We start from the raw sequence: 26,993 nt of genomic DNA, 5'->3' as shown, positions 1-26,993 counted from the left end.
CGACATGGTAAAATAGAATATATTAAATGATTTTACCTGCTGTTTCTTTTCTTTTAACTCTTTTGTGTCGAGCCATATCCCACACTCCTCCTCTTCAGCAGGTTTCGCTTTAGTGCTCTTGGAGGATTTCATTGTTTACAAATCTCTCACACACTCAAATAACCAGACGCGCGTTATATGAGGAACAGATAATTCGCTAACAATCTCACGATAGACTAAAGTAATAATTGATAATGTTTAGAATGTCATATTTTAGTTATTTTTAGATAAATCTCCTCGTGATTCTCTGTTCACTGCAGCTTTAATCATTCCCGCGCGCGTGTTCAAAGAGACTCTCGGGTTGCCAAGTATTCCCGCGAATCACTGACACATCCGTTTGTTTTTATTAATAGCACTGGTTTTAATAATGAAGGTGATTATTTATTATCACTATATAAAACTGTTATTATACTATAAAGTAGTTATATTTCATAACGGAGTTAATAAACCGTGGTTTATTTACTAGTGTGGAAATATTAAAGGGACTTGGCAACCCTAACCATGAAATGCTAGTTTTCCTCGAATGTTAAATTGAATAATTATTTATTTATTCTATTTATTATTTAAATAGAATGTATATTCTTTGCATAAGCAAAAACTTATATTAAAAAAAACTTATGTTAGACTTTTCTCGCAATTGCGTGATATAATGTCAGGACTGCGAGATATAGTCAGAATTGCGAGATATAAAGTCAGAATTGCGAGATATAAAGTCAGAATTGTGTGATATAAAGTCAGAATTGCAAGATATAAAGTCAGAATTGCGAGATATAAAGTCAGAATTGGGAGATATAAAGTCAGAATTGTGTTTTTATTAATAGCACTGGTTATAATAATGAAGGTGATTATTTATTATCACTATATAAAACAGTTATCATACTATAAAGTAGTTATATTTCATAACAGAGTTAATAAACAGCGGTTTATTTACGAGCGTGGAAATATTAAAAGGACTTGGCAACCTTAACCATGAAATGCTAGTTTTCCTCTAATGTTAAATTGAATAAATAATTATTTATTTATTCTATTTATTATTTAACTAGAATGTATATTCTTTGCATAAGCAAAAACTTATATTAAAAAAAACTTATATTAAACTTTTCTCGCAATTGTGAGATATAAAGTCAGAACTGCGAGATATAGTCAGAATTGCGAGTTATAACATCATAATTGAGAAATATTATATAAAGTCAAAATTGCGAGTTATAAAGTCAGAATTATGTTTTTATTAATAGCACTGGTTATAATAATGAAGGTTATTATTTATTTTCACTATATAAAACAGTTATCATACTATAAAGTAGTTATATTTCATAAACTGCGGTTTATTTACTAGCGTGGAAATATTAAAGGGACTTGGCAACCCTAACCATGAAATGCTAGTTTTCCTCGAATGTTAAGTTGAATAAATAATAATTTATTTATTCTATTTATTATTTAAATAGAATGTATATTCTTTGCATAAGCATATTTTTGTAATAAAGAAAAAGACGAAATAATACCGGATGTTACAAAATCATCCGGCGACGTCACGTGAGTTTGCAACAGTGGTGACGTCAAAACAAGGGTGAGTGAATTCTCCTTTTCCTGGTGCGTTTTTGCTAAGAAAAAACACTTTATTGTTTTAATAATATGTAATTTCATAATCACATTAACGTTATATAGTTATACAAGGCGCGAATTAGTGAAAGACAACGTCTTGTTTACACTTTCAGCGGGACGAAAGCTAAATCTTAGCCAGTTAGCATCGCTCAGGAAATAAACAAAACAAAATGAGCTCGCTAAATGTCTAAAATCTAAATACGTTGTCTGTTAGTCTATCAGTTTTAATTGTATTTCCTTATCCACACTGAATGAGATCTGATCGCTGTATATCATTCATTCCACTGACTCGAGGCTAAACCAAACATAATGATCGTTTTGTCTCTTTAATTGTTTTGTAGTTCATCATGTTTCATGGAATACCTGCTTCTGGAGTGATGGGAGGAGGTGAGGGAAAGAAAACGAGTCTCCAAACAATCTGAGCATCTTATTCTTCGTTTATTTTCTCTAATATCAGATTTTACATCTGTTTTCCCTTTCCTTAACTAGCTCCTGCCAACAAGCCAGAACTGTATGAGGTAAAAATGGTACATTTTGTGAACTATTTGTGTAATGATGCACTCATTTGTCATTATTCATCATCTTTAAATGACCGACTTTGTCTGTTACAGGAAGTGAAATTGTACAAAAATGCCAGAGAAAGGGAAAAGTGAGTTAACTGGCATCATATTGTTCAGCTGAGGCTATTTTGAGCTTCTTTAATTATTAGTAGATTGAGTAGAATGCTGATTTAGTGATTGGCTTGCATTTAATGTCCTTTTTATTTCGTTTCGAAAGGTATGACAACATGGCAGAGTTGTTTGCTGTGGTCAAAACACTCCAGGCGCTGGAAAAAGCTTACATTAAGGACTGCGTGACTCCAAACGAGTGAGTTTGTTTGTGCAAAATGTCATGATTTAAGGTATGGTCACATTTACTGTAGTTCAGCGACTTTGTTAGGCGAAATCCAATCCTATTCACACTATCAGGCCATTTTTTGCTTGTGAAATTTAGCCGATGTGACCCCACCTTTATTGATACAGTATCTGTCCATATATTATAAACATTTGCTTTGTTTTTGCAGATACACAGGAGCTTGCTCAAGATTGCTTGTCCAGTACAAGGCTGCTTTCAAACAAGTCCAGGGATCAGATGTGGGCTCCATCGATGACTTTTGTCGGAAATACAGGGTATAGCTTATTTTACTGAGAAGCAACTCTTTGTTTCTTTTGTATCTTTGGTTAGTGATGTATTTGGAAGCTTGTTTCTGCCATGAAATAAAAAAGGTAATTGTGACTTTTTATCTCAGAATTCTGACTTTTTTCTCAAAACTGTGAGTTATAAAGTCAGAATTGTGAGATATAAAGTCAGAATTGTGAGATATAAAGTCGGAATTATGATATAAAGTCAGAATTGCGATATAAAGTCGGAATTGAGATATAAAGTCGGAATTGAGATATAAAGTCGGAATTGAGATATAAAGTCGGAATTGAGATATAAAGTCGGAATTGAGATATAAAGTCGGAATTATGATATAAAGTCGGAATTATGATATAAAGTCGGAATTATGATATAAAGTCGGAATTATGATATAAAGTCGGAATTATGATATAAAGTCGGAATTATGATATAAAGTCAGAATTGCGAGATATAAAGTCAGAATTGTGAGATATAAAGTCAGAATTGTGAGATATAAAGTCGGAATTGAGATATAAAGTCGGAATTGAGATATAAAGTCGGAATTGAGATATAAAGTTGGAATTATGATATAAAGTTGGAATTATGATATAAAGTTGGAATTATGATATAAAGTCAGAATTGAGATATAAAGTCGGAATTATGATATAAAGTCAGAATTGTGAGATATAAAGTCAGAATTGTGAGATATAAAGTCGGAATTGAGATATAAAGTCGGAATTGAGATATAAAGTCGGAATTGAGATATAAAGTCGGAATTGAGTGATATAAAGTCAGAATTGAGTGATATAAAGTCAGAATTATGATATAAAGTCAGAATTATGATATAAAGTCAGAATTGCGAGATATAAAGTCAGAATTGAGTGATATAAAGTCAGAATTGAGATATAAAGTCGGAATTATGATATAAAGTCAGAATTATGATATAAAGTCGGAATTATGATATAAAGTCGGAATTATGATATAAAGTCAGAATTGTGAGATATAAAGTCAGAATTGTGAGATATAAAGTCAGAATTGTGAGATATAAAGTCGTAATTGAGATATAAAGTCGGAATTGACATATAAAGTCGGAATTGAGATATAAAGTCGGAATTGAGATATAAAGTCGGAAATTATGATATAAAGTTGGAATTATGATATAAAGTCAGAATTACATGATATAAAGTCGGAATTATGATATAAAGTCGGAATTATGATATAAAGTCAGAATTGTGAGATATAAAGTCAGAATTGTGAGATATAAAGTCAGAATTGTGAGATATAAAGTCGTAATTGAGATATAAAGTCGGAATTGACATATAAAGTCGGAATTGAGATATAAAGTCGGAATTGAGATATAAAGTCGGAAATTATGATATAAAGTTGGAATTATGATATAAAGTCAGAATTATGATATAAAGTCAGAATTATGATATAAAGTCGGAATTGCGAGATATAAAGTCAGAATTGAGTGATATAAAGTCAGAATTATGATATAAAGTCAGAATTGCGAGATATAAAATCAGAATTGAGATATAAAGTCGGAATTATGATATAAAGTCAGAATTATGATATAAAGTCGGAATTATGATATAAAGTCGGAATTATGATATAAAGTCGGAATTATGATATAAAGTCGGAATTGTGAGATATAAAGTCAGAATTGTGAGATATAAAGTCGGAATTGAGATATAAAGTCGGAATTGAGATATAAAGTCGGAAATTATGATATAAAGTTGGAATTATGATATAAAGTCGGAATTATGATATAAACTCTGTACACTACATATTAAGAATTTTCACGTTAACACGTATTCACTATTAAAGGCTCTCTAAGCGATTCTGAGCGGAGTAACTTCCTGTTGACGTTCGAAGTGTTGTCAAACAAAACAGAGGCTAGCTAGACCCTCCCTCCTACTCCTCCTGGCCCTCCCCTCCGTGCTTCCTGAAACAGTCATGAACGTGCATTTAAAATGTAAGTAGCTTGCGTATTGACTCTGCTTGTCGGTTATTGGCTGGAGCATGTTTATTATGCTAAGTGGTCCAGGCTGCACCAGTTTGTTTTTATTGCAGTTTTCGGAGCTTGTGGTGACTACAGAGACACTGTTTTTTAACAGTGTGCATAGTGAGGAGATGTTTGCGGTATGTGACAAAAAAAAAATGGGCCTAAAAACGCGTCAAATCGCTTAGAGCGCCTTTAACTACAACTTTTCAAGTTCAAGATCAAGATATTTATTTTCATATGTACCAGGTACAATTAAATTCTTATTTTGCTCAATAAACCCGTCATTTACTGCTTATTAATAGTTAGTAATGTAGTTTTTGTAGCATTTAAATTAAGGTATTGGTAGGGTTAAGGGATGTAAAATATGGTCATGCAGAATAAGGCATTAATATGTGCTAATAAACAACCAAAATACTAGTAATATGCAAGTTTAAAAAACAACTAGTTAAAAGTGAGAACTGAACACTAAAAAAGAGGGTTATTGAATGTACTTTTCAATATTTTTCCCTCGTGTGACAGCTGGACTGTCCGCTGGCTATGGAGAGGATCAAAGAGGATCGACCAATCACCATTAAGGATGACAAGGGCAACCTGAATCGCTGCATTGCAGACATTGTTTCTGTATGTATCTTTAACTCTTAATCCAGCCTAGAATGAATAGCTTTTCTTGAGTTAATGCCACATCGATTGAGCACAGAGGATTCCTTCTTATTCCAGCAGCTGCATTAAGTAGATTTATTCGCTCCGACTCGAAGAAATCATGCCAAATGTAATTTGTCACAGTGCTTCACTGTAGAGTATGTGGTGCATTGAGCTCCTGCTAAAGTAAATACTTAGCATTGATAATAAGTGCCAAGATCTGCTTCTATACCATTTTTAATCTTTGTGTTTTCTTCCATGCAGCTCTTTATCACAGTGATGGACAAACTTCGACTTGAGATTCGTGCCATGGATGAGGTAGTCATTTGACAGGATACATCAGCTTAATTAGATTAACACAATGCTATTAAGTTTCCCTGATTTTAAGCTTTGATTAAATGAGTGAGAATATTGTTTTATAGATCCAGCCTGACCTGAGGGAGCTCATGGAGACCATGAACAGGATGAGCAACATGCCTCCAGATTCAGAGGCCAAAGACAAAGTCAGCCTCTGGTAAGCCTAGATACATTTTAGGGATTAATACTTTTATTCAGCAAAGATGCGTCAAATTAATCAAAAGCAACAGTTAAGACATTAATAATGTTACAAAGGATTTCTCTGCCAATTAAATTCATCAAAGAATCCTGAAAAAAATAGTTTCCACAAAAATATTATACAGTTTTCAACATTGATAATCATAAATGTTTCTTGAGGAGCAAATCATCATATTAGAATGATTTCTGAAGGATCATGTGACACTGAAGACTGGAGAAATGATGCTGAAAATTCTGGAATAAATTACATTTTACAATATATTCAAATAAAAGTTGTTTTAAATTGTAATAAACTGTACTTACTGAATTTAAGCAAATAATTCCAGCCTTGGTGAGCAATAACAGATTCAAAAACATTAACAAAATCATACTGACCTTACAGTTTTCAGTGGTAGTGCACATGATTCAAAATCCAATTTTTGACTTTTAAATCATTCATTTTTAGTTATCAAGAATGTATACTTCAGCTGTATGTGATCAGTCACATTATAAATAAAATAGCTAAAATCAGCTAGATGAAACTGACTGAATCCAATCATAAAGTCTAAACTAAATGTTTGAGTATGTTTGCACTTTAACAGCCGCACTCACCGTCTCGTTGCGAGTTATAGTCAGAATTGCATGATATAAAGTCAGAATTGTGAGTTATAGTCAGAATTGCATGATATAAAGTCAGAATTGTGAGTTATAGTCAGAATTGCATGATATAAAGTCAGAATTGCGAGTTATAAAGTCGGAATTGGGGGATATAAAGTCGGAATTGCGAGATATTAAGTCGGAATTGCGAGATATTAAGTCGGAACTGCGAGATATAAATTTATAATTGCGTGATGTAAAGTCGGAATTGCGCGATATATAGTCAGAATTGCGAGATATATAGTCAGAATTGCGAGATATAAAGTCGGAATTGCGAGATATAGTCGGAATTGCGAGTTATAAAGTCGGAATTGCGAGTTATAAAGTCGGAATTGCGAGTTATAAAGTCGGAATTGCGAGTTATAAAGTCGGAATTGCGAGTTATAAAGTCGGAATTGCGAGTTATAAAGTCGGAATTGCGAGTTATAAAGTCAGAATTGCGTGATATAAAGTCGGAATTGCGAGAAAGTTGGATTTGCGTGATGTAAAGTCGGAATTGCGCGATATATAGTCAGAATTGCGAGATATATAGTCGGAATTGCGAGATATAAAGTCGGAATTGCGAGATATAAAGTCGGAATTGCGAGTTATAAAGTCGGAATTGCGAGTTATAAAGTCGGAATTGCGAGTTATAAAGTCGGAATTGCGAGTTATAAAGTCGGAATTGCGAGATATAAAGTCGGAACTGCGAGATATAAATTTATAATTGCGTGATGTAAAGTCGGAATTGCGTGATATAAAGTCAGAATTGCGAGATATAGTCAGAATTGCGAGATATAAAGTCTGAATTGCGAGATATAGTCGGAATTGCGAGTTATAAAGTCAGAATTGCGTGATATAAAGTCGGAATTGCGAGAAAGTTGGAATTGCGAGATATAAAGTCAGAATTGCGAGATATAAAGTCGGAACTGCGAGATATAAATTTATAATTGCGTGATATAAAGTCAGAATTGCGAGATATAAAGTCGGAACTGCGAGATATAAATTTATAATTGCGTGATGTAAAGTCAGAATTGCGAGATATAGTCAGAATTGCGAGATATAAAGTCTGAATTGCGAGATATAAAGTCAGAATTGCGAGATATAGTCGGAATTGCGAGTTATAAAGTCAGAATTGCGAGTTATAAAGTCGGAATTGCGAGTTATAAAGTCGGAATTGCGAGTTATAAAGTCGGAATTGCGAGTTATAAAGTCGGAATTGCGAGTTATAAAGTCGGAATTGCGAGAAAGTTGGAATTGCGAGATATAAAGTCAGAATTGCGAGATATAAAGTCGGAACTGCGAGATATAAATTTATAATTGCGTGATGTAAAGTCGGAATTGCGTGATATAAAGTCAGAATTGCGAGATATAAAGTCGGAACTGCGAGATATAAATTTATAATTGCGTGATGTAAAGTCGGAATTGCGTGATATAAAGTCAGAATTGCGAGATATAGTCAGAATTGCGAGATATAAAGTCTGAATTGCGAGATATAAAGTCAGAATTGCGAGATATAGTCGGAATTGCGAGTTATAAAGTCAGAATTGCGAGTTATAAAGTGGAATTGCGAGTTATAAAGTCAGAATTGCGTGATATAAAGTCGGAATTGCGAGATATAAAGTCTGAATTGCGAGATATAGTCGGAATTGCGAGTTATAAAGTCAGAATTGCGAGTTATAAAGTCAGAATTGCGAGTTATAAAGTCGGAATTGCGAGTTATAAAGTCAGAATTGCGTGATATAAAGTCGGAATTGCGAGAAAGTTGGAATTGCGAGATATAAAGTCAGAATTGCGAGATATAAAGTCGGAACTGCGAGATATAAATTTATAATTGCGTGATGTAAAGTCGGAATTGCGTGATATAAAGTCAGAATTGCGAGATATAGTCAGAATTGCGAGATATAAAGTCTGAATTGCGAGATATAAAGTCAGAATTGCGAGATATAGTCGGAATTGCGAGTTATAAAGTCAGAATTGCGAGTTATAAAGTCGGAATTGCGAGTTATAAAGTCGGAATTGCGAGTTATAAAGTCGGAATTGCGAGTTATAAAGTCAGAATTGCGTGATATAAAGTCGGAATTGCGAGACAGTTGGAATTGCGTGATATAAAGTCAGAATTGCGAGAAAGTTGGAATTGCGTGATATAAAGTCAGAATTGCGTGATATAAAGTCAGAATTGTGTGATATAAAGTCAGAATTGCTAGATATAAATTCAGAATTGCGAGATATAGTCAGAATTGCGAGATATAAAGTCTGAATTGCGAGATATAAAGTCAGAATTGCGAGATATAAAGTCGGAACTGCGAGATATAAATTTATAATTGCGTGATGTAAAGTCGGAATTGCGTGATATAAAGTCAGAATTGCGAGATATAAAGTCGGAACTGCGAGATATAAATTTATAATTGCGTGATGTAAAGTCGGAATTGCGTGATATAAAGTCAGAATTGCGAGATATAGTCAGAATTGCGAGATATAGTCGGAATTGCGAGTTATAAAGTCAGAATTGCGAGTTATAAAGTCGGAATTGCGAGTTATAAAGTCGGAATTGCAAGTTATAAAGTCGGAATTGCGAGTTATAAAGTCAGAATTGCGTGATATAAAGTCGGAATTGCGAGAAAGTTGGAATTGCGTGATATAAAGTCAGAATTGCGTGATATAAAGTCAGAATTGCGAGACAGTTGGAATTGCGTGATATAAAGTCAGAATTGCAAGAAAGTTGGAATTGCGTGATATAAAGTCAGAATTGCGTGATATAAAGTCGGAATTGCGTGATATAAAGTCGGAATTGCGTGATATAAAGTCAGAATTGCGTGATATAAAGTCAGAATTGCGTGATATAAAGTCAGAATTGCTAGATATAAATTCAGAATTGTGAGATATAAAGTCGGAATTGCGAGTTATAAAGTCGGAATTGCGTGATATAAAGTCGGAATTGCGTGATACAAAGTCGGAATTGTGAGATGCAAAGTCGGAATTGCGTGATATAAAGTCGGAATTGTGAGATGCAAAGTCGGAATTGCGTGATATAAAGTCGGAATTGCGAGATATAAATTTTAATAAATTTTCAGTGGTAGTGCACATGATTCAAAATCCAATTTTTGACTTTTAAATCATTCATTTTTAGTCTTCAAGAATTTATACTTCAGCTGTATGTGATCAGTCACATTATAAATAAAATAGCTAAAATCAGCTAGATGAAACTGACTGAATCCAATCATAAAGTCTAAACTAAATGTTTGAGTTTTTTTGCACTTTAACAGCCGCACTCCCTGTCTCGTTGTTCTTCCTCACAGGTTAACCACACTAAGCAGCATGTCTGCGTCTGATGAGCTGGACGACTCGCAGGTTCGCCAGATGCTGTTTGACCTGGAGTCCGCCTACAACGCCTTCAATCGTTTCTTGCACTCGTCTTAAATGCTCCTTCCCTTTTTGATCTCTTTTCACCAGCTTTTTAGCAAACACAGTGTTAAATTAACACTGCCAGTGTTTATATTATTCGTATGGATTATATAAACACTGGCAGTGTTAATTTAACACTGGTTGTTTTGCTCTGAACCTTCGTTTCACTTTCAATATTTTGTCTCTGTCCCTTAAATGTTAGATTCAGTGTAAGAACCTCATATTCAATTAGAGTACTGTTTACTAAGGCTTATGTTGTTTACTAATACAATTAGGATTATGTTCACCGATTTGTTCTTTCAAAAGCAGTAGTTTTTTTTTTTTTATATATATATATATATATATATATATATATATATATATATATATATATATATATATATATATATATATAGATATATAAAAGAGTTTTTTTCTATCACATGGTCATCTGAAAGTGTTTTCTAGAATGACCTGATCATTAGGCTGGCATTAGCAAATACAGGGAGGGCAGTATAGGGAGTATATTATTGGGAAATATGCTGGCCTTTATTAATGTGTTAAATAACATGAATCTCAGAATATATTATAGAGCAAGGTTTGGTACTGAATTCTCAGTACTGCATTTATTTTAAATGTATAATACCTTTTTTCCTTTCTCCAGCTCTTTTTTTCTCTCTCCAGTATTTAAATGAGATTATTTTAATTGCACTCATTCATTTACAGTACTCTAACATTTGTTGGTTGATAAACTTGACTTTTATAACTGAGCTTGATCAAGAACTTGGTGTACTCTTTCCTTGGCATGGTGTTGGTTTAGTTCACTTCATTATGTAATAAGTCATATTTATTAAATGACCATTGTAAATAAAATAGTTTTGAAATAAACCACATAACTTTCAAAAACAACCTGCCATTTGTATGTGTGATGATGATGTGTGCAAATAATCATATTGAATCATTTCCTTTGGTTGGACTATCTCCAAATTATATCTACCATATAGTGTAAATAAACTGTTTTGTTCCTCTGTTGAAAAATTAAAAACAAGTTGTCTGAAATTACATACTCTCTTGAGCAGGTACTTATTTTAAATAAGTAATTAATGACCGTTAAAAAAATACGATCTATATAGTATGAATAATCCAGACGTACTATATTCACCATGTTGTTATTGTCACGTGACCTACAAGTGTCAGTTGCGTTGCTTCACTGCTGTTCACAAGTCCTCTCCATGGCGTCATGGGATAGTAAAGTAACTCAGGGTTGCCAGGTTTTCGCAACAAACCTCCCCCCCTTTAGTTACAGCTTTGTCCGACAAGCCGTGGCGCCGTCACGCCACTCAGACTGAAAAATACATTGCGGAGCAAAGAGGACACTGACAACACATCGACAGACAAGCCAGAGCAGGTTACTTATGATATTAAACAAAGTCCCAGCTTTCAAATCGTAATTTTTTAAGAAATTTGAACAGTAAAAATCGTTTTGCAGCTCTTTAATGTGTTGTGACGGATCGCTGTAGCGCCTCAGCTCAAACGGTTCGTGAACCGATCATCTCTTCCTACTAGTTAATTTATAGCATCAAATAAACATGAATGAACATCAGAAGGTATGTTATTTCAAACACTGAAAGACGTAAATACACACCATTTTTCAAGTTCAAGTCCACCGAGGTCAATTTTCTAACTCCTGACTGCTTTGTCGGACAAAATTCCAAATTTGGCATTATGATTGGTTAGATTGCTTGTCAATCAAACTCCCAGTGAAGGGTCAATCGCTCCTCAAAACTAGCCCAATCGCATTTCACAGGGGTCCCATGGTGAAAAACGCATTCCGGGGGCTAAATATCATGTTATTTGAGGATGATTCAACCCGCGGGAAAACCGTGGACTTGGCAACACTGAAGTTACTGTCCAGCACACTTCAGTTTTTCAAAAACATAGCAACCCTGTTCAGAATCTCACCTGAAGAAGTAGTTCATCCATACTCTTTTATGAGTACTGTAAATTCAGACATATTTCTTTAGTCACATATTGTTTTTCGCCTAGTATATAGTAGACGATGCAGCCTGTGTTTTCATTGCCATCCGTTGTATAAAGCTCCTAGTTTTTTGTCAACTGAAATGTCTTGAAAAATATATTTTTGAAGTGTTTCATTCGCAGATCAATAAAAAAAAAAAACATTAAATAACAATACAACCCACTGAAGAGACGTATGTCTATCCCTCAAGCCTCGCTTTCATTACCGACTGTTAAAAATCAAAGATGGTGCTGCTGTGAATGAGGTCTATTAAAGATTTCCCCGCGCAGATTTCATTTTCAGGTTAAAATGTTGGTGTAGCTCAGGGTTGCCAGGTTTTAACAACAAAACCCGCACAATTGCTACTCAAATCTAGTCCAAAACTTGCCCAATTGTGTTTCGGAGGGTCCCACGGTAAAATTCCGCGTTTTTGGCATTCCAGGGGATAAATATCATGTTATTTGGGGTCGCTTCTGTCCGCGGACATATAAACAACCCGCGCCGATATTTCGCTAATCACGTGACCCCACCTTCAGGAAACGTGCGGCTCCTTTAAGAGATTGCGTCCTGAGCATACTTGCGTCTCCACGGTGACAAACAATTACAAACCAAGTGATGCTGATCTTTTTAGCAGGATATCAATGGTGAAGACATAAACACTTGCTCTTATTTTCACCAGGTCGGGTTTAGAATTTATGCAACTCCGTTTGTATGTTTGTATTGTCAATAGTGATTTAGGTTAAGGCGTATTTATATTTTGTATTCGGCATATCACTTAGGAAAAGTTCACTCCTGGGTAATCGAGTGTTTGAATCTTTACAAGTGTATTAAATATATATACTAGGGCAATCCTGCATTCCTCAAACTGCCAGGATTTTATTCCTGCCATGATCAAAACATCTTGAGTTGTAAAACAGGTAAAATGAACATCACAGAGGTGGAAGAACACATCAGCTTGAAGTATGAAATCAAGAGAAGGCTTGGAAAAGGGGTAAGTTGATTATTCTTTTGATCAAGATCAAAACTGAGTTATATAATAGGCTATTTGCTGCATTGTGGACAATAAGTAGTATTAAATATCATGGGTTATTGTTTCTATCATGCAAACTAAACATGGAGTTTATGATTTATTTTATGCTTCTGTTTGTACTGTCAAAAAGGTAAAAATGAGTGTGCTTCCCTTCAGTCAGCTGTTTTATTACAGTCTCCTCATATCCATGTCTCACAGGCATATGGGATTGTTTGGAAAGCTGTGGACAGAAAAACAGGAGAGATTGTCGCTGTGAAGAAAATCTTTGATGCTTTTAGGAATCGAACTGATGCTCAGGTTAGAGACGAGAGAGAATTTACTACATTATACTGTAGTATTATAGTATTGTTCAATGTGTGAATAGGAAGGTACAGTAAGGTCAGTTAATAATTGTTAAAAAATGGTTAAATTTCACATTTCTTCTGCCATTTTCCCATAGAGAACATTCAGAGAAATTATGCTCCTACAGGTAAGCATATATTTCCAGAACTTTCGTTTGAATCCATATTATTTGGGGTCAGTAAGACTCTTTAATGTTTCTGAAAGAGTCTCTTCTGCTCACCAAGGTTGCGTTTATTTGATCAAAAATACATTAGAAATTGTGAAATATTTTTTCAATGTAAAATGAAATTTTAATATGTAAATATTTGGTAAAATGTAATTTATTTCTGTGATCAAAGCTGGATTTTCAGCATCATTACTCCAGTCTTCAGTGTCACATGATCCTTCAGAAATCATTCTAATATGATGATTTGATGCTTAATAAACATTTATGATTATTATCAATGATGAAAACAGTTCAGGATTCTTTAGTTTATAGAAAGTTCAAAATAACAGCATTAATATGTAATATTTTGTAACATTATAAATGTCTTTACTGTCAATATATATATAATTTTATGTTGTAATAAAATTGTATAATAATTATAATAATTATTATTATAAAAATAATCAATATCAAAATAATGTTTTGTAATATATATATATATATATATATATATATAAGAGAATAAATTTTAAAAATCATATATATAAATTATGATTGGTGTGAAAAGCTAAAGATTAATTATGGATTTTATATATATATATAATATGTTCATTATTTTATAACATCTATCTATCTATCTATCTATCTATCTATCTATCTATCTATCTATCTATCTATCTATCTATCTATCTATCTATCTATCTATCTATCTATCTATCTATCTATCTATCTATCTATCTATCTATCTATCACTTTTGATCAGTTTAATTTGCCATTGCTGAATAAAATTGTTAAAAACACTTATGAACAGTAATGTACATAAAAAGTAAATTCTGTGTATTGTTAAGGTATGTGATCAATTTTCCTTCTTCTTTTCCCTTTTTGCAGGAGTTTGGAGATCATCCTAACATAATTAAATTACTAAACGTCATCAGAGCCCAAAACGACAAAGACATTTACCTTGTGTTTGAATTCATGGGTAGGAGATCATTTCACTTGCACTCGTGTTCCTTTTATATTCAAATTAATTATATTCTATGAAAATATTCATAAAGTTATTGTTATTGCCTTGAGATTTAGTAATTATTATGCTGATGGTGACAGTAAGTGATTTACACCAACTATTCGTTTCTTTTCAGACACAGACCTACATGCAGTAATAAAGAAAGGAAGTCTATTAAAAGACATTCATAAGCGTTATGTGATGTACCAGCTTCTTAAAGCGACAAAGTATCTTCACTCAGGCAACGTCATTCACAGGGACCAAAAGGTATGATGTCATTGTACTCACCTTTAAAAAAGGGGTCATGAACTGCGTTGTTTTATTGTTTTATGATGTTTCCTGGGGTGCACTTATAATGTTAGTATGCTTTTAACATCAAAAATGGTCATAATTTAGAAATAAAAGGCATTTTTCCTGCCTTGATTTTATTTGAACGCTCTGTTTTGAGGGGCGTGTCTGCTGTGAGACTTCAGTGTAAACGCCCACTGCTGTGATTGGCTGACATCTTTGCATATGAATTAGCAATAGCTCGAAAACTTTTAGCACGTTTTTACTATTACAGCTCTCATGAAAAGTATTATATTTAGATCGTGGCATGAAAGGTTGCAGTGATGAACATGTAGTTGATCACAGACATGTTGTTGAGCTCATGAAAGCAGAGATCTCGTCATTGAAACTCAATTTCTGCACACTAACAAATGCTTTCATCATAACTAACAATGCAAACATGATGTAAATAAGAGATTTGTTGAATAAAACGAGTTTTGGTCACTGATAAACTTGCGCTGTTTGATTGACAGCTCCAGCGATTGTAAAGGGAGCGTTCTTTGATCATTTTCTATATATAATTTAATCACAATTTAAATAACAGATTATTTTCATCCTACTAAGAGAAACAAGGTGAAGTTGAGCGTTTAGTCACTGGTTTGATTTACTGACACACAGACAAAGATCATGTGACTGTACATGAATCATTAATATCAGATCAGGCATTAGAATGAACACAGTTACTGACATGTTGTTGCATTACTGAAGAGTTCATATCGTAAAAGTCTGTTTGCCCCGAAATGCGATTGATTTACTAAAGAATCCACAGTGAAATGTACCGAATACAAATAAATAAAGCTCAACTGAGACCAAATAACCATATTCCTGCATTAGGATGCTTTGAAAGGTAATGTTATTTTAGTCCTGTATCGCTCTTCTCATCTCACTAACACACCAGTGGGCGGAGCTAACGCTGTAATGATGAAGTAGGCGTTGATTTCTTCTGCGGAGGCGGGGTTTCACCATAGATAGGCACATTCCGGGACGAGACAATAAAAGCTTTTATTGGACTAGTTCTGAAACTTACAGGATTTTCTTATAGTAAGATGATCTCTTATATATCAAAAGCTCAAAGAAAAGTTGATTTCTCAATTCATGACCTCTTTAATATTACTTCATGCTTAAAAAATGAATTTAGACCGATTCTGATTTAAGTAATTTCTGTATTTTTACTTCTTAAAGCCATCCAACATCTTACTAGACTCAGATTGCTTCGTAAAGCTGTGCGACTTCGGCTTGGCAAGATCCCTGTACCAGATCCAAGAGGATGCTGTGAATCCGGCCTTGACAGAGTACGTGGCAACACGATGGTACAGAGCTCCTGAAATTCTCTTGGGATCCACTAGGTGCGTGTCTTATGATGCCTTTTTCCATGTTCAACTTTCTTTAGTGTGTAATATTGCTGTTTGAAGCCTACTATAATGTGTTAATCATAATATATTATGATAATGAGTCCTATATTTCCTGAAGGTACACAAAAGGTGTGGACATGTGGAGCATAGGTTGCATTCTGGGAGAGATGCTCCTGGGAAAGCCACTTTTCCCTGGGACGTCTACCATTAATCAAATTGAAAAAATCATGAGCGTTATTCCACCTCCTTCTACTGAGGGTGAGTTTGAATCTCACATGAGGCTTTTTCTTCCAGACAACAACCACAATAATGTCATGCAGCATGTTCAGAGTTACTATTAACTTATTACAAAACACAAACCTTCGCTAATTGGCCTAAATGTGTTTTTTCCCCAGATGTGTTGGCCATCAGATCAGAGTATGGGGCTTCTGTGATTCAGAGAATGCTGCTTAGGTGTGTAATGTCAGTGTTCACTCTATGAATGGATTTTGAATGATAATATTAATCACGCTCGATGTGGATGTGTGTTTAGACCTCAGGTGCCATTAGATGAAATTCTGCCGGCGTCAGTGCCACCCGATGCCCTTGATTTAGTGCAGCGCCTGCTGGTTTTCAATCCAGACAAGAGACTCAGTGCAGAGGAAGCTCTGCAGCACCCTTATGTGTCCAAGTACGTTTCGCTTTCTTTAGTGTCTTATTTAATGTTTGTAGTGGCCAAAAGTGATGTCCAACCAAGGAAAATTGACATCCTCACCCTTTATTCAAATATTATTACAAATTTTGAAAGCATATTGCATAGTTGTGCTTGTGTTAGTTGTGATAATAATGTAATGAAATGTGTTGCCAAGTCCACGTTTTTTCAGCAGTATTGGGCTACTTTAACACTGTTGCCGCACGTTGTTTTTCATGTTTGTCCACGGGTTGAAGCGACCCCAAATATCATGATATTTAGTGCCTGGAATGCAAATTTTACCAGCCCAAAACGTGATTGGGCTAGTTTTGAGTAGCAATTGGGGGGTTTTGTTGTGAAAACCTTGCAACCCTGGAAACATGCAACATAATTTTTGTCCAGGCTTTCATACAAAGAAATTATGAACACATGCAAAGACAAGAGAGAACCAACAAAATATTAATAATGATTATGTTGGAGTCAATGTACGCTTTTTCATTGCATTGCATTTTCTATGCATTGTTTTTTTTTTTTTTTTGCATAACACTGTGTCAGTGCAGCTTTCCCGCATAATTGGGCTACTTTGACACTTCTGCTGCGCATTGTTTTTCATGTTGGCAGTTGAAGCGACCCCAAATAACATGATATTAGCCTCTGGAATGCTAATTTTACCAGGGGAACCCCACCAAAAACGTGGATTTTACCCTTGGAATGTGTACTAGGGGACCCCCTTAAAACGAGATTGGGCTACTTTTGAGTAGCAATTGGGGGACTGGGGGTGTTTGTTGTGAAACCCTGGCAACCCTGTCTACACGTGACGCCATGATGCAATGCATGCCGCGAGTTGTTTTTCATTTACGCGGGCTGAAGCGACCCCAAATAACATGATATTTAGCCCCTGGAATACAAATTTTAATAGAGTAACCTCACCAAAATGCGTATTTTACCCCCCGGAACGCGATTTTTACTGCGGGACCCCCCTGAAACATGATTGGGCTAGATTTGGGCTAGATTTGAGTAGCATATGGGTGGGTTTTGTTGTTAAAACCTGGCAACCCTGAACACAAGATAACCATCTGCTACGGCAACACGCGATGATTCCATTTTCTGTGACGTCGCGGCTGGAACAACAACACAAAATATGGTAATTAGGGTTGGGTAAAAAATATCGATTTTTTTCGATTTTAATCGATTCTCATTTTTACGAACCGATATTGATTCTTAAATCCCAAGAATCGATTAGTCTAGTCTGTTTTCAGTTGATGAATGAGCAGAATATGTAGCTCCTCCCATCCAATAAATCGCAATAATCTTTGTTACTTTTGATATGAAGCAAAGTCTCAGATTTCAAATGACGTCCATCTTATTATGAGATTCAGAAAATAAACACAGTTTTGGCGCTGTTTAATGTGGCGTGACGGATCGCTTTAGCGCCTCAGTTAAGGAGAAGCATGTGATCATCCTCTCCTCCGCTTTAATACCAGTTACAGCGTGAAATAAACATGCATGAACATCTGAAGGTATGTTAAAATATACAGTACAACTTACTGAAATCCGTATCATGTCTCGTGTAATCGCTCAATCAGTGTTTCAACCGCGGAAAGACGTCAATAAAACAGCTTCAATGTCACGTGACGTCACATTTACCTCAGAAAAACCTATTCAGTGACCATAAACTCATTAGAAAACCGTTAGCATCTCACTCAAAAATAACCAAAGACTTTCAATATTTTTCTTATTTAAATCTCGACTCTTCTGTAGTTACATCGTGTACTAAGACCGACGGAAAATGAAAAGTTGCGATATAGTAAAATATATTTAAAATAGTTTAAATATAAAAATTTAGAAATTCTTTGGCCATTATTGAGCGAGATGCTAACGGTCTAATCAGATTCAATGAACTATGCTAAGCTATGCTAAAAGTGGTACCGCCAGACCCGGAGATCGTCAAACTCAACTGTTTAACTCTAGGAGAGTTGGAAAATGAGCGTGGAAAAAGTGGAGTGTTCCTTTAACTAATTACTGACTCCATTAGCTACAGTATTGAGGCCAATTATTTATTAGTTTTTAATTATTTTATGTTCATTCGTTATTTACCAATAATGGTGGTTAACATTAATAAAAAGCAGTTAAAATAAATGCCTTAAATTTATATATTAATTTAATTTTTTTTATTTTTTTAGGTGCAGGTCATATATAAAAACTAGAACAATTCAACTTAAAATGCAAACTTCTTTATTTATTGATATTTTTGGCTTCAAGGCCTTTATCAAGGTATCAATATCTTCGTCAAGTTATTCAATTCAGTCAAGTCCAGATTGATAAAATCATGTCTCAAGCTTCTCTCTTTTTTTGTTGAATATTCTGTTTCACTTGTAAATATCGCATTACGAAAGTATAATTAGCATTTCATGTTGACTGTAAGTCATATTGACCAATGGCTTGAGTATTAAATGAGTATTATATGAATAATTAAATAGATAATAAAACAGTAAAAATATTCCATATGCCTTGCAAGATTTCACAACCCCGCCAGAGAGCCTGGTCTGGTCTATGATGTCGTTCTGCCCGTGGACGAAGACGTTCAGCTCTCTGTTACTCAATACAGAAACAAACTCTATGAGGTGAGTGGAAACTGTCCATTCATTATTCACAGCTTTATTTTGACCTTTGTCCTCGTGCTTTCTCTCAAGAGCAGTCATAATGTTGTGACTGTTCACAGTCATGTGATTTCTGTGTTATGTTAACAAACGCTGAGTCACAGTGACAGAAACGTCTTTCTGGAAATGTATCACTTAAATAATCACTGATGTTTACACTATCGTTCAAAAATGATACTTTTATTCAGCAAAGTGATCAAAATTGACAGTATGTTACAAAAGATTCTATTCATCAATTTTCAACATTGATAATAATCAGAAATGTTTCTTGAGCAGCAAATCATCATATTAGAATGATTTCTGAAGGATCATGTGACACTGAAGACTGGAGTAATCAATTCAGCTTTGATCACGGAAGAGTTTATTTATTGTTATTGGGGTTGCAAAATTCCGGGAATTTTCAAATATATGGAATATATGGGAATTAATGGGAATAAACAGGAAATTTGCAAAATTGCGGGTTAGCGTATAACAGGGTTCTTAAATGTAGTTGAAAAAAAAACATCTTGGTTTTGGTTAAAACAACCAGATTTAATGCAATTTCAGTTAATTTTTTACCCTGCACATTTTACCCTGAAAAAACAGCGGCATTGTGAAATATAACTACAATTTAAAATAATGGTTTTCAAATTTAATATACATTAAAATATAATTTATTTCTGTGATCAAAGCTGAATTTTCAGCATCGTACTCCAGTCTTCAGTGATATTGTTAGAAAAGATTTTTATTTTGAATAAATGCTGTTCTTTTTCATTTTTTATTCATCAAAGAATCATGAAAAAAGTATTACAGGTTCCAAAAAAATATTAAGCTGCACAACTGTTTCCAACACTGATAATAACTGAGTATCAAATCAGCATGTTAGAATGATTTCTGAAGGATCATGTGACACTGAAATACATAACACATAACAGTTGCTGCAATAAAAATATATTTATTTTACATATTTACTAATTTAGAAGTAATTGAATGCAAAAAATAAATAACTGTTATTTCATGTTATGACCAAACAAAATGTTTATGTTTTTATATTATAATTTTTTATATAAATATTTCCCAAATTTATATAAATTTTCCAAAATTTCCAATTAATTCCCATAAATTCCTGATAAGTTTCCAAATTGGAATATTTCCAAAATTCCCCAGGTGGAAATTTACTGCCCCTTTGCAACCCTAATAGTAATAACATAATAAAAATGACTTTCTTCCCAATTTCTCCTGTAAAAGATGATCCTGGAAAAAAGGGCCAGTCGGCAAATGCAAAAACAGCCTCATTTCAGGCAGAAAATCGAGGAGAAGACTGCAGAAGTGAGTGGGGACAGTGGAATGGACAAAAGAGTTGAATCGGGTGCTGTGGGTGGAGATCATGAGAGGAAATCTCCCAGTGAAAAGAAGAGCCAGAATGGAACCGGAGCATCTGTTGGAAAAGCTCTGAGTCGAGCACAAGACAGCACCAGCCCGACGGGAAGCCCCAAAACCTCTTATAACCCCATCACACACATGCCGAGTGAGTTCTGCTGAAGAGTGCTTGGACAGTCACATTCACTGAACACGCTTAGGCTGCATTTACACTGCAGACCAGATTTCCATTTGTTGACTATATCTGATTTTTTTTAGCTTACATACTCTTTTAAAAGTGACCCATATCTAATATCTGCAATTACACTATACGCTTGATGAAACGAGCCGAGGTAGATGTACTGACCCGGAAAAACTTAAGTTAAAACGGCGCATTTTGCAAATGATAATACAAACTTCTTTAATGGTCAGCAAAACATTGGTCTCATAGTGCTGAGAAAAAAGAGGAGAGTTGATCATGGTTGATGTCGCTTTTTCAATCCGATCTGACCGCTTACATGATGCAAATGCATGTATCCGATTCATATTAGATTTACTTTACACATGTGTGACCCTGGATCACAAAACCAGTCATAAGTCGCACGGGTATATTAGATTATTACAGGTAGGTATACATTATTACACTCTAAAAAATGCTGGGTTAAAAACAACCCAAGTTGGGTTGAAAATGGACAAACCCAGCAGTTGGGTTAAATGTTTGCCCAACCTGCTGGGTAGTTTTATTTAACTCAACTATTTTTTAAAAATTACTGTATTGCCTAATTAAAATAAACCCAAAGTATGCTGGAAATGAACATTTATTCATGTTTAATGAATAATTATTAAACAATAAACTTACTAATTTTTTTAATTGCTTATTAATAAATTTATATGAATAAACTATTAAACTAATAAATTTCTATTAATAAAATATTAAAGCTTATTAATAAACATTCACCTTTTGTCTATTATTGTTGTCTCTAATTGCATCTGGTTTTTAATTTCCCAATTATTTTGGGTTCATTTTAAGCTAGCCATATAGCAATAGTTGGTTTAAATAAAACTACCCAGCAGGTTGGGCAAACATTTAACCCAACCGCTGGGTTAAAACAACCCAATCGTTGGGTTTGTCCATTTTCAACCCAACTTGGGTTGTTTTTAACCCAGCATTTTTTAGAGTGCATGGGTCAAAATTATTATATTATTTTTCTTTTGAGCCAAAAATCATTAGGTTATTAAATAAATATCACGTTCCATGAAGATATTTTGTAAATTTCATAAATGTATTTTTGTGAGTGGATATGCATTGCTAAGGACTTCATATAGACAACTTTAAAGGTGATTTTCTCAATATTTTGATTTTTTTGCACCCTCAGACTCCAGATCTCGACCAAACCATACATCAACGGAAAGCTTATTTATTCAGCTTTCAGATGATATATAAATCTCAATTTTAAAAAAAATTGACTCTTATGACACATATGGGAGGGAAAAATGGGAATTGGGAAAAAATGAATCCTTTGAAACATGCGGCTCATTATGTGCACATATAACTTCGGTCAATGAAGGTTTCATGATATTATAGAATATACACTACCATTCATAAGTGACAGTAAAGACATTCATAATTTTACAATTTATTTCCATTTCAAATAAATGCTGTTCTTTTGAACTTTATTTTCATTTGTGAATCCTGGAAAATTTTGTTAATAATCATGAATGTTTCTTGAGCATCAAATCATCATATCAGAATGATTTCTGAAGGATCATGTGACACTGAAGACTGGAGTAATGATGCTGAAAATTCAGCTTTGATCACAGAAATAAATTACAGTTTACTATATATTCTTGTATAACTGATTTTACTGTGTTTTTATCAAATAAATACAGCCATAAAAATGATTAAACACATTAAAAAATCCTACCAACCCCCAAACCTTTGAACAGCGTGTTCATAGTAATAATATAATAGATGTTCTCAGTTATTTTAAATTGTAATAACATACTGTTTTACTGTATTTTTGAGCTTTCAAAAACACCGTCCAAACTGTGGAAAGGTAGTATATTACTCATTGGATAGCCTTAAAAGCCTAATTACCCTTTTATCTTCCAGATGGTTTAGTCAAGCCGCCCCACTACCCATCTCCTCCTCAGCGGATTGGGAGGAGGAATCAGGAGACTGCTGGTGTTCTTCCTACAGATGGAGCTAATGTGGTGTGTCCTGCTGCCTCTCCTGACATTCACTGTAGATAAAAGCGGTCTGTTCAGCGCTTAAAGTGCCCCTATAATGCTTTTTAGGACCTTTAATGTAGTCTGTAATACAGGTCTGAGATCAAAGTGAAGATAAATGGAGTTTTTATCTCCTAAAAGAAAGAAGTGATTCTGATTCCAGCCTGCTCAACCTAAGTAGGTTTGTAACAAATTTGCATAATGCCAGCCCATTGGCTGCCCACATTCAGCATCTCCTTTGCTCCGCCCTCAATCACTGTAGTTGTGTCTGAGACTGGAAGAGTTTGGTTCGTGTCGTTCATGTCGAGAAGACGCTGTTTTCTGCTGCCAAAGCAAATCATTACTGTTTGTATCACTGTGTATCAAGTGCTGAAATTCAGATGTGCTCATGAGCATTTGGACCAATCAGAGCAGAGCAGGCTCTCAGAAAGGCGGGGTTTAGAGAAACCGAATCCTTTATCGAACCGTTTCAGACACTGTGAGAAAAGAGCTGATGCTGCAATGAGAAAATTAAACTGTTTTGTGACCTTGGAAGCATGTCAAGCTTTTGTAAACATTAAAACAGCATAATAGGGACATTTAATTCAAGTAATATAAGGGCAAATGTTCATGTAAATGTTTTATTTGTTCGTTCTCTCCATCAGGGTGTAGAGCAGCGAGGTCGTTCGGCTCCTGTGGGACGCACACACTCTTTCTCTCTCACTTTAGCACAGAATCAAAATAATCCTCTGCTCCGCAAGGATGAACACATTGTTTCGCCTGGGTTATGTGTCACCTCTGCTCGCCTGGTGAGTAGAGAAATCACAGCGCCTGTCCAAACGTTTTGCATAAAAACCCTCTTGTTTACTCTGAGCTGCGGACATTGCCAAACATGACCTGATGGTTTAGTTTTGACATGCATCATTATAACTTTAGCATAAAATATGAATGCTGTGTCTCATTGAATGTTTTATATTTCTTATATATCTCACTGTGCAGAACCAGCGGTCTAATTCACGTGATGCCAAGCCTCCTCCGAGGTTCAGCAAGAAGGTTTTCCAGAGCAACGCGAACGTTTCTGCTGCTGGAGATCCTCGCGCCAAACTAGGCAGTTACTCGCAGGCGTACGGGACGATCAGCAAGACCGGACTGGACAGTCTTCTGAAGAACTGCCACTAGGTGTAAAGTGTGGAATTAGATCATGAGGACGTCATTGGAATCTCCCAGATCAAATAAAAATTCAAGATTATGGATATTGTGGGAAATCCCAGATTAGTGCTGCCAATGACTTTATTCTGATCAGTCTAAATTCACGTGTCAACTACTTGTTTGTAAATATGTGGTGAAAATGTTTATTAAATGTGGAGAGAACATTATGCGATATGTGTGTGTGTGTCTTTAAAATTTTAACAATCAATATAAATTAAGATTTATAAGCCACTGGTTCTCAACTATTTTGACTCCAATGGCCCAAGCAAATGGTCTACTAAAATATATATATAATTTAAAAAAATAATATATTAGTGATAGATTATTTTAATATAACTTGTTTTAACCCTTATAGAAAAAAATGTTCTCTTTGTCCAAATGACATGAAACTTGGTAACACTTTCAAGATCTACAAATAAAAACAAATTGGAGTGATATCTTGTTTTTATGTTAGTGTAAAAAAAAAAGTTAAGGTTTCCAGAGACCTCAGGCAGCAAAATGTCATTTTAAAAAAAACAAATGTAATTTTACTCTGTTTATTAATGTTTTTACTTCATATCTGTGCAGTTTTTTTGAGGATTTATCATATCTTTTAAATTTATACAAAAACAGCTTTTTATGTAAAATTCACTTTATAAAAGACCCACTTTTCTAACTTTCATTCATGGATAATTTGACATGGTTTAGTGTGAGATTTTTGCCCATCTTTTGGAAAATGCAGCTTTAAAAGTAAAAAATGATCACTTTTACCTGTAGATGGCAGCAGAGCTCCACTATTTGCTGTTTCACTGATTGAAAAAACATCTTTTCAAAAGTATTTTTCAGTTGGATTCATGTCTAAATATTATGAAATCACAATTATAACAATACAAATTACTTTTCGTCAAAGTTTAATTTTTTTTGTACTAAAAACAAATAAGTTTTTCAAAAATGTTGATTTTAAAGATGAATTTTGTCCATTTTCTAAGCGGGGTCACATAATGTTTTTTTCATTACAAAAAATACTAAACTTTGACGAAAAGTAATCTGTATTGTTATGCTGCGTTCACACCGAACGCATCTGGGGCGTCTGATTTACATGTTAAGTCAATGTAAACGCGCGTCTAAGTGTCCTGTGGCGTGAAACAAGCGTATAGCGCGGCGAATTGAGCGTTCATGCGGCTGACGCGCGAATTGAGCGTCTGACGCCCAAACGCCCGAGTTGAAAAATCTGAACTTTGGCGTAAATTCGCGGTGCGTTAACCAATCAGGGACTCTGCTTTGGTAGTAACGTGTTTATGATGTGATCAGTGGTGGAGACCAGAACAAAGATGTCGCTGTGTGTGGCCACCCTGAGCTCTATGATGGGTCATTATATTTTTATCGAGACAGGAATAAAAATGACCTTGCCTGGAAGAGAATAAGCGAAGAAATCGGACAATCTGGTTAGTTGTAAAACTTTTTGCATGATTTTAGCCATTGATACTAGCCCACCTTCTAGCTAGCAAAAGTCGGCTGGCATAACCGAGTTAAATTGCCTCTACAGGTTTCCAGCTGACGAGATTATGTGTTTATTCAGAGGATCTGTGCAGAAAGAGATGAAAGCCCTCCCATGACGCGAATTCGCGTCTGAACACACTTTGTTTTGACGCACAAATTGAGCGAATTTTACACGCGTCTGAAGTGTCTGACTTCAAAATGTTCAAGCGTCCAATTAGACACGTCTGCCGCGAATTTGACGCCCCCAGACGCGTTCGGTGTGAACGCAGCATTAGAATTGTGATTTCATAATATTTAGACATGAATCCAACTGAAAAATACTTGTGAAAAGAGGTCTGCTGCCATCTACTGGTAAATGTGATAATTTTTTTACTTTTGAAAATGCATTTTCCAAAAGATGGGCAAAAATCTCACACTAAACCATGTCAAATTATCCATGTTATCCCCATGAATGAAAGTTAGAAATTTAAAGTGAATTTTACATAAAAAGCTGTTTTTGTATAAAAACCTATTTTAAATTTTTATTTATTTATTTATATAAATTTAAAACATATGATAAATCCTCCAAAAACTGCACAAACGTGGAGTAACATTAATAAACAGAGTAAAATTACATTTGTTTAATATATATATATATATATATATATATATATATATATATATATATATATATATATAGTTTTTTACAAAATTACATTTTGTTGCCTGGGTACTGTGGAGACCCCGAAGACCCTGAGTTTGCACCCCAAACGAAGAGCGCACAAGCTAATTTTTCATCTTGTGGCCCTTTGAAAGTTTGTTTGAGAACCACAACTTTAGTGGATTTATTGATTTTTTCAAACTAAAACGTTTTTGTATTAAATTAATATATTTCATACTATTTTAAATGATACTGGTCATCAATACTTTCTTTTATACATACACCATTTTGTTAGACCATTTAAATGATGCAAAACTTACTAGTTAGTAAAAAAGGACATTGTATAACACTAAAATATTTATTTTGAATAACTTAAGTCACTTTTGGTCACTGAAACGCTATAAAAAACATTTTTCTGTCTCCTCTATATATCTTTAAAACATATATTCGAGATATTTGCAGAAAATCCCAGCAATTACGGGAAAGCATCTGTTTTCGCGTCCCATGTGAAGAGCGCGTGCGGTGTTTCTCATGTGTCACGTGACTTTTCATAAACGTCACACGGTCTGAGTCGCG

The 26,993-nt window shown here is 34.5% G+C and overlaps 3 protein-coding genes across 3 annotated transcripts in view; 2 read left to right on the top strand and 1 right to left on the bottom strand.

The window, feature by feature from the left end:
- LOC137002095 (aurora kinase A- and ninein-interacting protein) overlaps window positions 1–298 on the bottom strand; it is a 7,009-nt gene extending 6,711 nt beyond the window's left edge. Inside the window, exon 1 of the mRNA XM_067361604.1 lies at window positions 37–298. Coding sequence (XP_067217705.1) covers window positions 37–132 — 96 coding nt within the window. The 5' untranslated portion in view covers window positions 133–298. The remainder of the gene's footprint in view (window positions 1–36) is intronic.
- A 1,262-nt stretch (window positions 299–1,560) lies between these two features.
- vps28 (VPS28 subunit of ESCRT-I) lies at window positions 1,561–10,906 on the top strand. Its single transcript, XM_067411469.1, has 10 exons — window positions 1,561–1,606; window positions 1,983–2,028; window positions 2,131–2,159; window positions 2,253–2,290; window positions 2,419–2,508; window positions 2,705–2,810; window positions 5,324–5,425; window positions 5,708–5,761; window positions 5,866–5,957; window positions 9,913–10,906. Exons 2-10 carry the CDS (start codon window positions 1,989–1,991, stop codon window positions 10,031–10,033), a joined length of 672 nt encoding a protein of 223 aa, XP_067267570.1. The 5' UTR covers window positions 1,561–1,606; window positions 1,983–1,988; the 3' UTR covers window positions 10,034–10,906.
- Window positions 10,907–11,586: 680 nt separating this feature from the next.
- On the top strand, window positions 11,587–24,268 carry mapk15 (mitogen-activated protein kinase 15). The gene is made up of 15 exons (XM_067410979.1): window positions 11,587–11,604; window positions 12,859–13,005; window positions 13,243–13,341; window positions 13,484–13,513; window positions 14,420–14,510; window positions 14,671–14,801; window positions 16,044–16,207; window positions 16,332–16,471; window positions 16,609–16,666; window positions 16,746–16,883; window positions 19,402–19,507; window positions 20,771–21,050; window positions 22,995–23,095; window positions 23,755–23,898; window positions 24,089–24,268. The coding sequence occupies exons 1-15, from the start codon at window positions 11,587–11,589 to the stop codon at window positions 24,266–24,268; spliced, it is 1,827 nt and encodes a 608-aa protein (XP_067267080.1).
- The last annotated feature ends 2,725 nt before the right edge of the window (window positions 24,269–26,993 follow it).

Source organism: Chanodichthys erythropterus, chromosome 15 (genome assembly GCF_024489055.1).
Source record: "Chanodichthys erythropterus isolate Z2021 chromosome 15, ASM2448905v1, whole genome shotgun sequence".
NCBI classification, from domain to species: Eukaryota; Metazoa; Chordata; class Actinopteri; order Cypriniformes; family Xenocyprididae; genus Chanodichthys; species Chanodichthys erythropterus.
This window is presented reverse-complemented; position numbering and strand designations above follow the sequence as displayed.

What these genes read in the sequence shown, in the direction of transcription:
- vps28 (XM_067411469.1), top strand. Translation starts at nt 1,989, where the DNA reads ATGTTTCATGGAATACCTGCTTCTGGAGTGATGGGAGGAG. An exon ending in ACTTTTGTCGGAAATACAGG is followed by an intron (nt 2,811 to 5,323) that starts GTATAGCTTATT and finishes CTCGTGTGACAG; the next exon opens with CTGGACTGTCCGCTGGCTAT. An exon ending in AAAGACAAAGTCAGCCTCTG is followed by an intron (nt 5,958 to 9,912) that starts GTAAGCCTAGAT and finishes TCTTCCTCACAG; the next exon opens with GTTAACCACACTAAGCAGCA.
- mapk15 (XM_067410979.1), top strand. An exon ending in GAGAAATTATGCTCCTACAG is followed by an intron (nt 13,514 to 14,419) that starts GTAAGCATATAT and finishes CCCTTTTTGCAG; the next exon opens with GAGTTTGGAGATCATCCTAA. An exon ending in CCCCATCACACACATGCCGA is followed by an intron (nt 21,051 to 22,994) that starts GTGAGTTCTGCT and finishes TTTATCTTCCAG; the next exon opens with ATGGTTTAGTCAAGCCGCCC.